The 13,529-nt window shown below is 26.6% G+C and overlaps 1 protein-coding gene across 1 annotated transcript in view; it reads left to right on the top strand.

Moving 5' to 3' along the window:
* Window positions 1-10,308, top strand: part of LOC129988026 (uncharacterized) — a 43,692-nt gene extending 33,384 nt beyond the window's left edge. The window contains exons 15-16 of the mRNA XM_056096103.1: window positions 38-274; window positions 1,474-10,308. Of these exons, the coding sequence (XP_055952078.1) occupies window positions 38-274; window positions 1,474-3,926 (2,690 nt within the window). The 3' untranslated portion in view covers window positions 3,927-10,308. The remainder of the gene's footprint in view (window positions 1-37; window positions 275-1,473) is intronic.
* The last annotated feature ends 3,221 nt before the right edge of the window (window positions 10,309-13,529 follow it).

The following is a 13,529-nucleotide window of genomic DNA, read 5'->3' as shown; positions in this document are numbered from 1 at the left end:
TATTTTTGTTTTTATCTTTCACAATGTCTCTGTTTAGATTGGGAATTACATGTTCCTGAAAATGAAGAACCTGAAATTGAAGAAGTTTTAGAAATTGAAGAATTAGATTCTGAACCTTATGTTCGACGGCCTACGTATGGTATTGGTTCTTCTTTAGGACCTATGAACCGTCCAATGTACTCATTCACATCTGGATTCTCTGATGATGAAATGGATCTATCTGAAGTACTGGCTATGCCTTCGAAATCAATTGCCCCTTCCAATTCCCCTGAAGGTAATAAGAAAGGTTAAATTTATTCCACATCAATGAAAGTTTGATTTATGTGGTAATATTTGTTTTTATATAATATGGAATTTCAAGTTTCTATTTTTTTCCACATTTTTGCATATAAATAGGCAGGAAAACTGCACAATTAGAAATATTTGAAACACTTTTTGATTCAAATTAATTTTATATAGCTTTGTATTAATGATACTCTAGTTTTATTATTGTAATATTTGATATAAAGCTGTTAGCTATGATTTATGAATTTTTAAAATAAGATATAATAATAAGAATTGAATGACAGTATTATTAGGAATATTTTTCAGTAAAAAAAAAATCTATATATATTTTCAGTTAAATTTCTTTCTAAGCTTTAAAAATTATATATGTGTGTGTGTGTAAGCATAGTTTTTGAAAGCAGCAATGTGTCCGAAGGAGGAAAGAGACTATATATATATATATAATACACATTAAGTTATTGGAAAAGTAAGGCTTGATTTTTTTTAAATAAAATTTAGAGTTTTTCAAAAACCTTTTTAATTTCTTACATGTTTCTGTAGTTTTCTATATAGTTCTGATATTTGTTAAACATTTGTTATTAGATTTTATATTCTAAGTAATTGAATCTGGTGCCTGTAAGGATAACCTGTCTAACTGTTTCTTTCATTTTGTCATTTATGGTGAAGCACTTTCCACTGAAAAAACTCCTTTAGGTACTGGAACAAGTAAAAATTGCTTGACGCCAAGTCTGCTCTGACCAGATTTTGGGTGTGAATGATAGAATGGAGTCTGCCATTGTCATGCAGCACCAAAATTCAATGTTATGCAGCAAAAAAATTGTATCAAATATTAAGAAGAAAGTTTTTTTTTTTTTTTTTTTTTTTTTTTAATATACTCTATATCAATCATTTAATAGCCTAAAAAGTCGAAAATTTGGGTTAGCAAACTGGTCACCAAAGGCAGTTAGTTTATTTTGAAATTTCTTTATCCCTATGATTTCTTTGTAAAAGTAAGAATTGAATTGTTGAATAATACTTTGTCTTTTTAATATTAACTTAAAAATGTATAATGATAATAATTATTGAATTTAAGTATTAAAAATGTAGTGAGAAATTGATTGGAAAGATTTAGTGAAATGAGTGTAAAGTTTTTTATGGCAAGAAAATCCCTTTTGTGATTCATTTGATGTTTGTTATTCTGTTTTTCAGAAGGAAAGCATCCCTCTCTTTCAGGAGATCAAATTAGTGAGCTTATAAAAAACCAGCTGAATAATTTAGCTTTAGAAGAGAGTCGTCTGAAATGGATGCAGGACGAACTGGACCAGCAGTCACATGAATTCAACTACATCAACTCTGCCCTCGATAGATCTCCTACATCCGTCCATATCACAGAGGAAAGTGGCAATCCTGAATCACTACAGGTTGAACCCAAAAATGTTACCGTCCCCAGAGAAATTTCTGACTCTGAACTAACCAACTCAGAAGAATTTAAACTCAATGAGAAGAAAAATAATTTAGATTTATTTTCATTGAATATAAAGAAAAATATCAAACTGACAAATGAATTGAATGATAATGATTGCCATTCAAATGAAAATCAAAATGATTCTGTTCATTTGAATGATAATGATTGTCATTCAAATGAAAATCAAAATGAATCAATTCAGTTGAATGATAATGATTGTCATTCAAATGAAATGAATGTAAGAAGCAGTGAGCCCTTAGAAAGTAGGTGCGATTTCGAAGTAGAGACTAATAATTTTTCTGAATCAGAGAAAACTGAAATAGAACTTAGTAATTTGTTGATTAATTTTGAAGAAAGCAGTTGTAGTCCCCCAGCTGATTTTTCTGTTCTAGGTTCAGACTATAAATATATGTTGGAGAATGATGGACCCCTAGTTCTTAAAAAGGATTTAAGTGCTTGTCCTTCTAATTTCTCAGATTTTGAGTCGGATGATAACAAGCAAAACTTAACTTTTGATGCTATTCAGCAGAATATAGATCCATTGCTTCATATTTTTTCACCTCTTGAAGCATCTGATTCTAAAAAGGTAGAGTTGTTAGTTGATACATCAACTTCTGATGAGAAGTTAGATGGTTTTTCTGATGATAAAAAAGTGCCATATAAATCTGTATTTGCTGATGATAATGAACAACACAATATGTCCGAAACTGCACCATTAAAATTTGTAGAAGGGAATACTAGACCAAATTCAGCTAAAAATAAGTTGAATTCCTATAAAGAAATCAGTTTGGATTCTTTGCAGAATGATTTTGATAATGAAAAGTTGAACTCAAGTCACACCCCTGTATTAGATTCTAACCTCACAAATGATTCTTTGAATCCAAATTTAGAGAAATTTGCTGATGATGAAGTTAAGAAAATTCTTAATTTAGATTCTGTAATTTCCAGTCAAACAGAGGGAAAATCCTGTGACTTTGTAACTAGTGAACTAGTAGTTACTGAATCTTGTAATGTTGCAGATTGTCAATTTTTAGATGAACTAGATGAGAAAGCAAGCATATTTGAGGAAACCAAAATGGAAGCTGAAAATGATACTACCTTGATAAGTGATATTTTGCTGGTTCAAAACACAACAGAAAATCAAATTAATAATGCATCAGAAACAAATCTGAATGGCAAAGTAAATCATTTTATATCCAATGAAAATCATAAAGATGTTGAAAGTTTCTTTCCTGAGACAAGAATATTTTCTGAAATTAATTGTAATGATATTCTTTTTGAAAAAAAGGTAACAGAGAAATCTGGTAGTATTCTGGATTCTGAGATAGATATAACTTTTCCCAATTCTGATGGCTGTAGTGAGAAACTTACTGCAAATCAGGAAATCAATCCAGATAAGAATTACGTGGACAATAACTGTTACCAGTTTACTTCTAAAATTATAGATGAAATGAATAAAAACGTTTCTTTCGATCATGTTGAGGGTGGAAACAATAAGAATTGCTCATCAGATCCAAAAAATGAAGCTTATATTAGAGATAATATATCTCCTGAGACAGTAGAATTTGATTCACTAAATGAGAACTGCCCTAGTGATGATAAAATTCTTCCAGAGAAAGACAGCTTGTTTAAAAATGAGATAAATTCTCTTGTATCTAACTCAGATTTGGGCAAAGAAAGTGCCTTGAATTGCACAGATTTGACAAAAATTCTTGAAGTAACTGGTAAGAAAAATACAGTGCAGAAAAAACTGCTTGAGCCTTTGCCACAAATAGTTATCACTCCTGCTAGTGAAAGCGATGTTGAAGATGAACTGGAGCAATATCTTCATGATCAGTTAGAATTTTTTCATGGACCATCCGTGACTGAAGGAGAAGACTTCTCTGTCACATCACAATTCTCAGTTCGACCTTTCGATGATGTCTTTGGATCTCAAAGTGCATCTCACAATTCTGGAAATTATATCGAAGCTTTCAATTTTGAATTTGAAAGTGGAGATTTCTTTGAAGATTTCATAGATGATTATTCAACTGAAATGAGTAACAATCGAAGATTTCCTTTAGATAATGGAAATTATCAATGGTGGGAATCTCCTGAGGCCCCACCAATGATTGAAAAGTCTTCAGATGATGACTCCATTTCAAAACCTGAAACTAGTCCACAATACTGTTCTTCAAAGGATGCAACCCATCTTTAATTAAAAAATAGTATTTATTTGTTTCATATGATTTTTTCAATCATGAATGGAACTGTGGAGATTCTTGTAATATATATTTTTGCTTCCCAGTCGGATATTTTCCTGAAATGTTGAAGAAATTCTTTGTTGTTGCCATTTTGTATTGTTTCATATTTGCAGCTGTTTAGTTTGAGAAAAGATTATATTCCAAATTTGTGAAGCATTTCTTAGGTGATTTTATCATCATTTGATCTCAATGTCTGTCATATTGTATATATTTGTAGTCTCATGTTGAATACCTTTGTTAATTGTTGGGAAGTTTGTTTCAGTATGCTTAAATTTATTAAGTAATCATGTTTAAAATATTTGAGGAGATCAAAATGTTTATTTTAAATATTAACTGATTATTCAGCTTCATTTCTTCATTCAGAAATTTCCCACCAAAACAAATTTTGGTTGGAAATTTTCATTACTATCTCCCACCCTGCTCCGAATATTTTGTTTTCTATTAATTCATTCTACCCTTATAATTAAAAGTAGTGAAATTTATATTTTAAATTCCTCAACCTTTTAATAAAATATATAGTACTTTTTAAAAAAAATTAAAAGCTAAAAGAAGTTTTATTAATTGTAAAAATATCCCCCCCCCACTTTATTGAGTAAAAATAGCATATATGTTTACATGATGCTGAGATATTTAAATTTTCGAGTAAAGAATTTTTTAGTCAAATCAAATTAATCATTATCAATTAAAACATTAAAAAAAGTTTTCTCTAAATTATTCATTCATATTTAAAATATATGTAAGCCACATTTTTCTGTATAGGCCAAGAACAGTATGAAAGTTCATAGACATTGTTAACAAATAACTTCAATTTTAGAATTGCTTTTTTATTTCCCTTCAATCAATATTTAAATTCTTTTATTGTATTTGCTATACATATGTATTTCAATATGCCTTTAATTATAGATTGTATTTCTGACTGCATTTTGCTTGGTTGTCATGTAATGATACAATAATTGTTACATTTGAATATTTTTCGTTAAATTACAATTTTTATTTTTCCAGATTAACTTTTAACTTGGTGATATTTTTAGTTATTTGCTTCACAGTGTTTATAGAATTTGCATTAAAGCTTATTTGCAAATTAAGCCATTTTTTTTCTTTTTAAATTTAAAGTATTAGTGGCTAATTTGGATAATAAATAATTTAAAGTTTTAAATTGTATTTTTAGTAACTTGCATCTGTTCTCCCCACCCCCACCCCCATTTTTTTTTTTTTTTTTTTTTTATTTGCTAAATTATATGCTTACTTATTCTTTTGTTGATTTCCAGTTATAAAATTTGCACATATTGTAATTCTGATTACTTTAAATATTTGTATTTGAAATTACCTTTTGCACTTATGATAAGTATTTAACCACTCTTGTTTCTTTAAAGTATTCAGAATGTTTTTATGCCAATATATTTTTTGATTATGAGGTTTGTGAAATAATCATCAGAATAATATGTGCATATTTTCCATGCAATCCCTTTGATTCAGTCCCTTTCATGTTGTATTCCTTAATTTTCTTTAAAAAATGTTTTGTCATTAATAGTACTTTTATCCATTCTTGGAAAAAGTTGCATTAATTATAAATGGATGTATTGGTTTAATTTTTTGAAGAAAATCTTTTTCAAAGATCTATGTCAAATCTTGTTTTGGAGTAATTTCATTGTACTGTTTAAATGCAAACTAGATAAATGAACAGAATACAACCTTTTTTCAAAAAATTAAAAAAAAAAAAAACTACTTTTATTTTATATTATTTTGTAATAATGGTTTAAAAGATATAAGGGAATTTGAGCAGTTTCATTATTTCATTTTGAATTTTCCACAAATAATATTTCAAGGGACAATCAAAGAATTTCTGTTTTGGAATTAGAAAAAAATTTGAGATTTGTTGCTCATTCCTCGCTAAGATATTTTCTGTTGATTTCCATTGGCATACTATTCTTAATTCTACGTTAAGGGTTGTTTGAGTCATAAAAAATAACTTCAGAATAATGATCTTGCATACTAATGATAAAATGGTTTTAAATAATAATTCCACACTTTAGAAACTATTCTTTAAAGAATGTGGTTAGAATTTTTGAATTGTATGAAATATTATTTAGAAAGATGATTTTGAATTGTATAAAATATTATTTAGAAAGATGATTTTGAATTGTATAAAATATTATTTAGAACGATGATTCCTACTAGTCACATGAGATTGTTTTATTCAGTCATTCTATATATGAAGTCAAGTGTGTCATATATACAGGTATTGTATTTGTTAGGAGATGCCTTAATTGTTATTCCTGTTGAAACTGCACTGCTGTTGACAATCTGCAGGGAATTTTATTTTTATGTGCTTTTTCGTGAGTAAAAAATTTCCTAGTGCCTCGTTGTACATACCCAGCGAAAAAAAAAAATTTTTTTCTTTATCATTTTTCATTTTAGTTGAATTTTAAATATATTGAGTCATCAATTGTGTTTATGTATTATTTTGCTTTGTCTTTTTTGTGCTTTGTTTTACCTGTGCTCTTTATTTTATTTTATTTTTTCCCATTATGGAGTTTATGTTTTCAGTATTGAGGAGAAAGGAAAAAAGCCAAATGCCTCAATTACTATTATGTCACTGAAATTGTAAATTCCTGAATATAATTAAACAGCTGGTTTAAAATGTTGCTAAAAATTTATCTGAAGATTTACATAGTTATCTTATATAGACTTCTGTTTCCTATTAGGTACCAAAAAAAGTGAATGTCTAATCTTTTATGTGTCTGTTTTGGCGTGACATTTCAAATCTGTAGTAGTAATTAAGACAAAAGATTGTTTTCAACCATAGAGTAAAACAACTCAAGTTGATAGCATGTCAAAAATTATGACTGGACTCAGCATTGTTAGATGACCTAACATATAGAAGATGTGTAGCATCGGAATATGTGCTTTAATTTGGAAAAAGGTCCTTAAAAATTGCTTAATTTTCTTAAGAAGAGCAAAGAAAACTTTGTTTCCCCAGACACTGTACATGATAAATCAAAAGCATGGTCATAACGATTTGTTTATTGGGTGTATCTAGAAAGGAAACCAACTAAAGAAATGAATTCAAACAAATCTAAAGTGAAATAGATCCAGGAGTGCCACCACATATTATGATAGCACCTAATGGGTTTTTTTTCCTCCTGCTCCCTCTTTCTTACCATTTATTGAAAAATTAGAATGATTATCCTGAAGGGACAGTACAAATTACACACTTGTGGTGAAAAATGTTTGAGCTTCAATTTTTAATGTTTCAGATAGTGAAGAATTTATCTTAGTTGTGCCTGATAAATGCATATGTAATCTTTTATATGTTGTTAAAAAAGAATAGGCAGATTTGTCTGATCAACAGAAAGTAAAAATGCAGCAATATAAATTTGAATTGCCAAAGAGATACATCGAACATGGGAGAAGTTGCTCTAAAAATACTTACAATGAAACAAAGCTCTTTAGTATGTTACACATTCAATCATCCCTCTCGTTAACATGTTGCTTTAGAGCAATCCCTTGAACAGTTTATTAAAGGGATTTTACTATATTATATTGAGGTGTAATTCATTGTGAAATTATTCGATTCGATGCGAAATTGTTCAATTGCATAAAATCCAGTATGATAAAATTTTTTGAAGCTATAGGTTTTCAATTATCATAATTTTCTTCACTCTAATGTCTCCAATATTCTTTGAAAATTATTATTTCTTGAACCAGTCTCCAAGATTCAATTTTTGTTCTTATATATATATGTATATATATATATTTTTTTTTAGCCCTTCTAGATTTGGTATTTATTAAATCAAAAAAATATCCAAACTTTTATAATTTTTCTCTTTTTGTAATTGAAACGGTTTTTTTCCCCCTTCTTCTTTTCCTTTCTTTTCTTTCTTTATTTCCTTTAGTTTCCCATTGAAATCTCTCTATACATATTAAGGTTTGTCTTCATTGACAAATTAACATGCAATAAACGATTGAAGTTAAAAGCATGAAATTTGGTAGGAAGTTGCTTCTTAGGTACTAAAGGCGAATGAAACAAATTTTTAATTAGAAGTTTAATTTAAAAATAAAACAGAATAATATTTCTGCTGTAACTTCTAAGCATATATTATTGCACAAAAATTATTTTTACACTGTTTTAAAAAATATGACCTCTCAATGACACCATTTTTTTTCTTTGAATAAATGCATTTTCCCTCCTTTAGTTTGTAATTAGATTTTTATTGTAATAAATTCAAAATATCATTGAATCGTTATGTTACATTAAATATGTTAACATCGTGATTTTAAAAAATGCCTGTTTTCTTTCTTTCTTTCTTTATTTATTTCGCATTAATTTAAATTTTAAAACATTTCATGGAATGAATTTCTTCATTTAATTAGGGTTTAATTTTTGAGGTAATATGTTTTATTCTCTCATGCTGGCTTGAAAAAATATTTTTCGAAAAATGCATCAACTAAAATTTTATATTTTCATTTTACTTCTAACTGTAGAATTGCTGTCTTTATTTTTATTTATTTATTTATTTTTATGAATTTGTTTCTATTATTTAAAAAAAACTAGGAATTGTGAAAGCTTTTTCACTTTTTTGTAAAATAATAATCACGTTTATCTTTAATATTTTTTAAAAACTAAAGTAAGAATATATTTAGTTTTCCATATAGGTTAAAAAGCAGGTCTTAATTAAATTTTAGAAATATGAAATATTTGAAAAAGCTCTTTACTAAAATCCAAAATTAAGAAGTAATATGTAATCTTTTACATCTTGACTGTTTCTAAGTGCTGCGTTTTCTCTGTTAAAAAGTTTTATCTAAAAATAATTGGAAAAATGTGACGATTTTCCACATTTTTGGACTGCCACAGATTTGTGGTATTGTTCTATCGACAATTTCTTGGCAGCTTTCCCAATCTTATGATGGTGCCCATCCTGGCATGTTTTTAACTTTAAAGGGTTGCAAATAAAAGGTTTTGGATTACTAAATATGGTGAGTTAATACAGAAGGAAATTTACATCTTCCAGCCCAGCCTTGTCAAATATTTGTTGCATATATAAAAATAAAATGCAAAATTTTTAGTTATTTGTGCTTTTACATCAATGTCAACATTTTTAGGAATGATGTATTAATCCAAATTCTTTAATTTTTTTAGAAATATTGAAAAGATTACTATTTTTATTTTATTTTTTTAATCTTGTGAAAGTTGATTTTTTCTGTAATGGTAGCTTTATTTTTTTAATGATAATTTTTATGTTTTTGTTTTACAGTAGAAGACAACATGAACAGCAAAATCCAATGCTTGAAAATGCAATATCTCATTGCAAACCCTGATATATATCTAGCTTTTATAAAAAAGATTTTCAATGCATGCAGTATATATTAAATAATAATTATATATTAATACTAAATATTTTTTATATAATTGAATTCTGGTCAAATAAAACTTTGTAGTGATTGCCCTGACTACAAATTTTGATAATTACTTCTAAAGAGTGATAAGGGAGAAAAAAATGTAACACAACATAAAAGAAAAGTAAAGTTTTTTGCGAGTTGATAATAATTAATCTGTATGATTATCCTCCCTCTTACACATTATATTTAAACCAGACATTAAAGCTTTCTGTGTATACCATCAACACCTTTTATCATTGCTGTCCTCGAATGTTTATTTATTGAGTCCAAAGTATAAAGTTAATAGCTAGATAAAATATGCACATTGTTGGGTTCTACATATTGCTTGTAACAGGAAGTAAACATTTCTATAAAGTGAAGCATTCATTAATAAGATGGGTGCTCTTTGTGTAACCATAGGAAGTTGCATGGAACAGTTTTTATAAATGTTTTCTTTTGCATTCTGTTAATTCATTCTAATTAACATCGTTGTAATTAGAGCAATCATTTACTTAGTATGTTGATAGTTCTCGTATATCTTTAGATATATTGGGTCTATTTTGAGAATTACAAAAACAGTTCATAAATTTTCCTATGCTATCAAACTGAGTGACAACAGCATAATAAAATAAAATTCCAGATAATCAAGATTTTAATTATCCTTCTTCCTTTAATTTGATTCTTTTTACCCATTGAATGGATAAGCCAAATGAATATTTAATTAGACAAGCTCATGGCAAGTTATTTTGATTTTAGCTAGCTTCTTTCATTTAAGAATTAATTTTTATATTGGAAATTCATAATTTTCTAAAGAAATTGTCATTTGCCAAAGATTTTGTCAGAAACAAAAATATTCTTTAAAAAATATATTCAAAAGTTCATGATTTAGATACTTATTTTTCAGATTTTGATTTTACTTATCATAAGTAATTAAAATAGTTCTTTAAGTGATCAATTGAAAAGTATGCTTAATATTGCTGAATTAAAAAAAAAAAAAAAAAAAAAAAACTTTTTTTTTTTAATACTTGATTTTCGAAAGATTCATTGATTTCAGGTTTTACATTGAAGATAGTGCTGAAATTAGTAAAATTTCTGTTAATATACATACAAAACTGAATTATTTAGGAAGACGCTTTCCATTGATTTTATGTATTTTCAATATTAGACATTTAAATCTTTTCAAATATTAAAATAAAATTCTAGCTTATATATAATTATATAGTAATATAATTTTGTAAGCTTCCTTGTAATTTTGTGCCATATAAAAGTGTGATATTATGATTTTACTGATTGCATAAGTATTTATGGCAACCAAAAAATGAACTGTTAGTTACCTTTTTATTAAAAAAGGTAAAAAGATTTTTTTATCGTTACTTTTATTGATGTTTTTTTTAATTGTATAATGCTGAAAAAGGGTATTATATTTTCTGTCTTTTGCACTTAAAAGTAATTAATATTTTCTTAACTTTAGAAAGCTTTTATTTATTTGAACATCTAATTGATTTATTTTCCAGCACTTGTCTTGTCACAGCAATAGATTTATGGTAATTGAAATTTGACATATTGAGAATTGTTGTATCATCTATATTTTTTATCTTGCTGGATAGATATTTTCATTTGTTTGTCAACCTAATTTATGAAAGTGTTATGGCCAGTGTGCATTCAGGACCCTGACTGTTGTAAGCCATAAAAGCACTTTTTCAGTGAGCCAAGTAATATGTCAGGGAGATGTTGATTTCAGTCATCATAATCAGCAATTACCCTAATGTTTGACGTACTATTGAAGTGTTAGTGTATATAATATCAGATGAATAATTTGCATTAGCTTTAAAGAATATTGCATAATATTTGCAAATTTTGTCTTTACTAAAAAAAAAATTGTCATAATGCTTGCTCAAATGTTGTTATAGTTGTTCTTACAAAACCGTCCAAACCTTATATAGTTTGATTTATAGCAAACCAGAAATACTCTAAATAATTTCCACTTGAAAGTTGATAAATATTACCAAATCACATGGTAATTTTAAAATTCTGGAAATATATATAAAAAAATGACTTTGGGAGTAGTATTCAATAAAATAATTGTAAATAATGTAATCCAAAGTTTTAGGATTTTAATTGCTATACATTTCCGGATATATTTGTTTTGTTATCAAAAGCAATCATATAAAAATATTTGATTAAATTCATTATTGCTACTACTTAAATGTTAGAATTAATATTCATTTTCACATTAAGAAAATTTATAGTATTGACACAAAATATATTAATTTATGGTTAAGGTGTTTTTTTTTTTTTTTTTTTTTTTTTTTTTAATTTTATTAGAGCACTTGTTAAATTGTTTCTCTTCATATTTAGAATTTAAACTGGATGTTAGTCACATTCAGAATTGGTCTTGATTTTTTTTAATGAAATTTTAAATTTTTGTTGCATTTTTTTACTATTTTATATACATTAGATAACATTTTTCAATTTCTTATGTATTTCTTTTTTCTTTTGAACTGGCAAATAAGTGTAAAGTCTGTGCTATGTGGTGCTATTTGGAAAACTGAACTGCAAATAAAAACCAGTTAGTATAACTATTTGTTAGTGCTCAAAAACATCGTTATATATTTCTAATGGAAGTATGTAAAATGAAAGAATGTTAATCAGAATAACCAGTAAGTCAATTTTGCTGATTTATACTGTCCCACCTTAAAATATGAAATTGTATTTTTACAAGCAAAATTGAAATTATGTATATGATTTATATATTATGCACAGTTTTCTATAGTATACAGATATTTTTGATGTGGTCTTAATAACATATCATTTTGTTTTAATATTCACAAATTTTTTATGTGAATTTATCATCTATTCATTTGTTGATTGCAAATGAGTTTGAGTAGATATCAGTTGTTTTAACTTGAATTAGTGAAATGGTTTTCAGAATGATAATATTTTGGTGACTTGATAATTAAAAATTATAATACCAATTAATTAAACTTTCTTTTGTGCAACATTTAATGCTCAAACTTTATTTAATAAGTGTTCTTTATTTTTTAAAAAATTAGTAATTTTGAGTTTAGAACATGCTATTTAAAATTTAAACAAATGTTATTTAATTTTAAACAATAAATATTAAAACAAATACCATAACAAATGTTGTTGATCGAAGACTACTGCATAGATATATGAAAGTTTTCTTATCATATATACAAATTTGATTTTTACTATTCAATAAGTTAATGAATGTTTTTGTATGTGTGGAAAAATAAAAATTATCCATTGAAGAAATAATTCAGGTTCTTTTAAATATATTTAATTCTTCCTATGTTTGTTGATTGTATTCTCTTAATATTATGCTGAACTTTTTTTACTTCTGTAATTTTACATTTCATAAATCAAAATATGCATCCTGTATGTCAACATTTAAAATTATACTCATTACTCAAGAAATATAATCAATAATTGTATTTGATTAAAACAATTATTTGTAAAATAAGCTCACCAAATCATTATCATTCTCTTTAGATTATCAAGTATATTTAAAATTATTACTATTTATTGAAATGCTATTGTTTATTTTGAATCAATTGATTGTTTCTGCATTCTCATCTCCATTTTCAGTATTGTTTGGAATGTTTGATTGTTATGAATTCATTGGCACTTTTTTTTTCTTGTGTTGTGAAAGCAGCTATATTATCTATCACTGGAATTTAAATAATTCGTTCCCATCAACTTACTCCCATTAGCAACAGAGATTTGTGTAAATTTAGCATCTTGTATGAGAAAGTGAGATAGTTTTATCACAATAAATGTTTTAAGTATTTAGTATTTTCTTTTACATTCAAATTCATATATTAAATCTTTCAAACATTTCATGAATTAAAGAAATACAAAGCAAATTAAATTGCTTTTCGTCACAAACAATTCTATCTAAGTCTTTTCCTTTATATGTATTTAAAACCAATTACTGATTGCAGACTGTTTCATTTAATCTCAATTTGAAAACAATTACCACATTCAAAACAAGGCACTTCTAAGACAACTATTTCATGATAAGACTTCAGGAACTGTATGCAACTTAATTTCTTTTTCTTGTAAATATGAATGCATTTGATTAAACAAATTAAGTGTATTTAGAGTACAATAAAGGCTAGAAAAAAGCATTTCAAAAACTTTATTACATTGAAGTT

Source organism: Argiope bruennichi, chromosome 10 (genome assembly GCF_947563725.1).
Source record: "Argiope bruennichi chromosome 10, qqArgBrue1.1, whole genome shotgun sequence".
Taxonomy (NCBI): domain Eukaryota; kingdom Metazoa; phylum Arthropoda; class Arachnida; order Araneae; family Araneidae; genus Argiope; species Argiope bruennichi.
The sequence above is the reverse complement of the archived record's forward strand: the minus strand, read 5'-3'. Positions and strand labels throughout refer to the sequence as shown.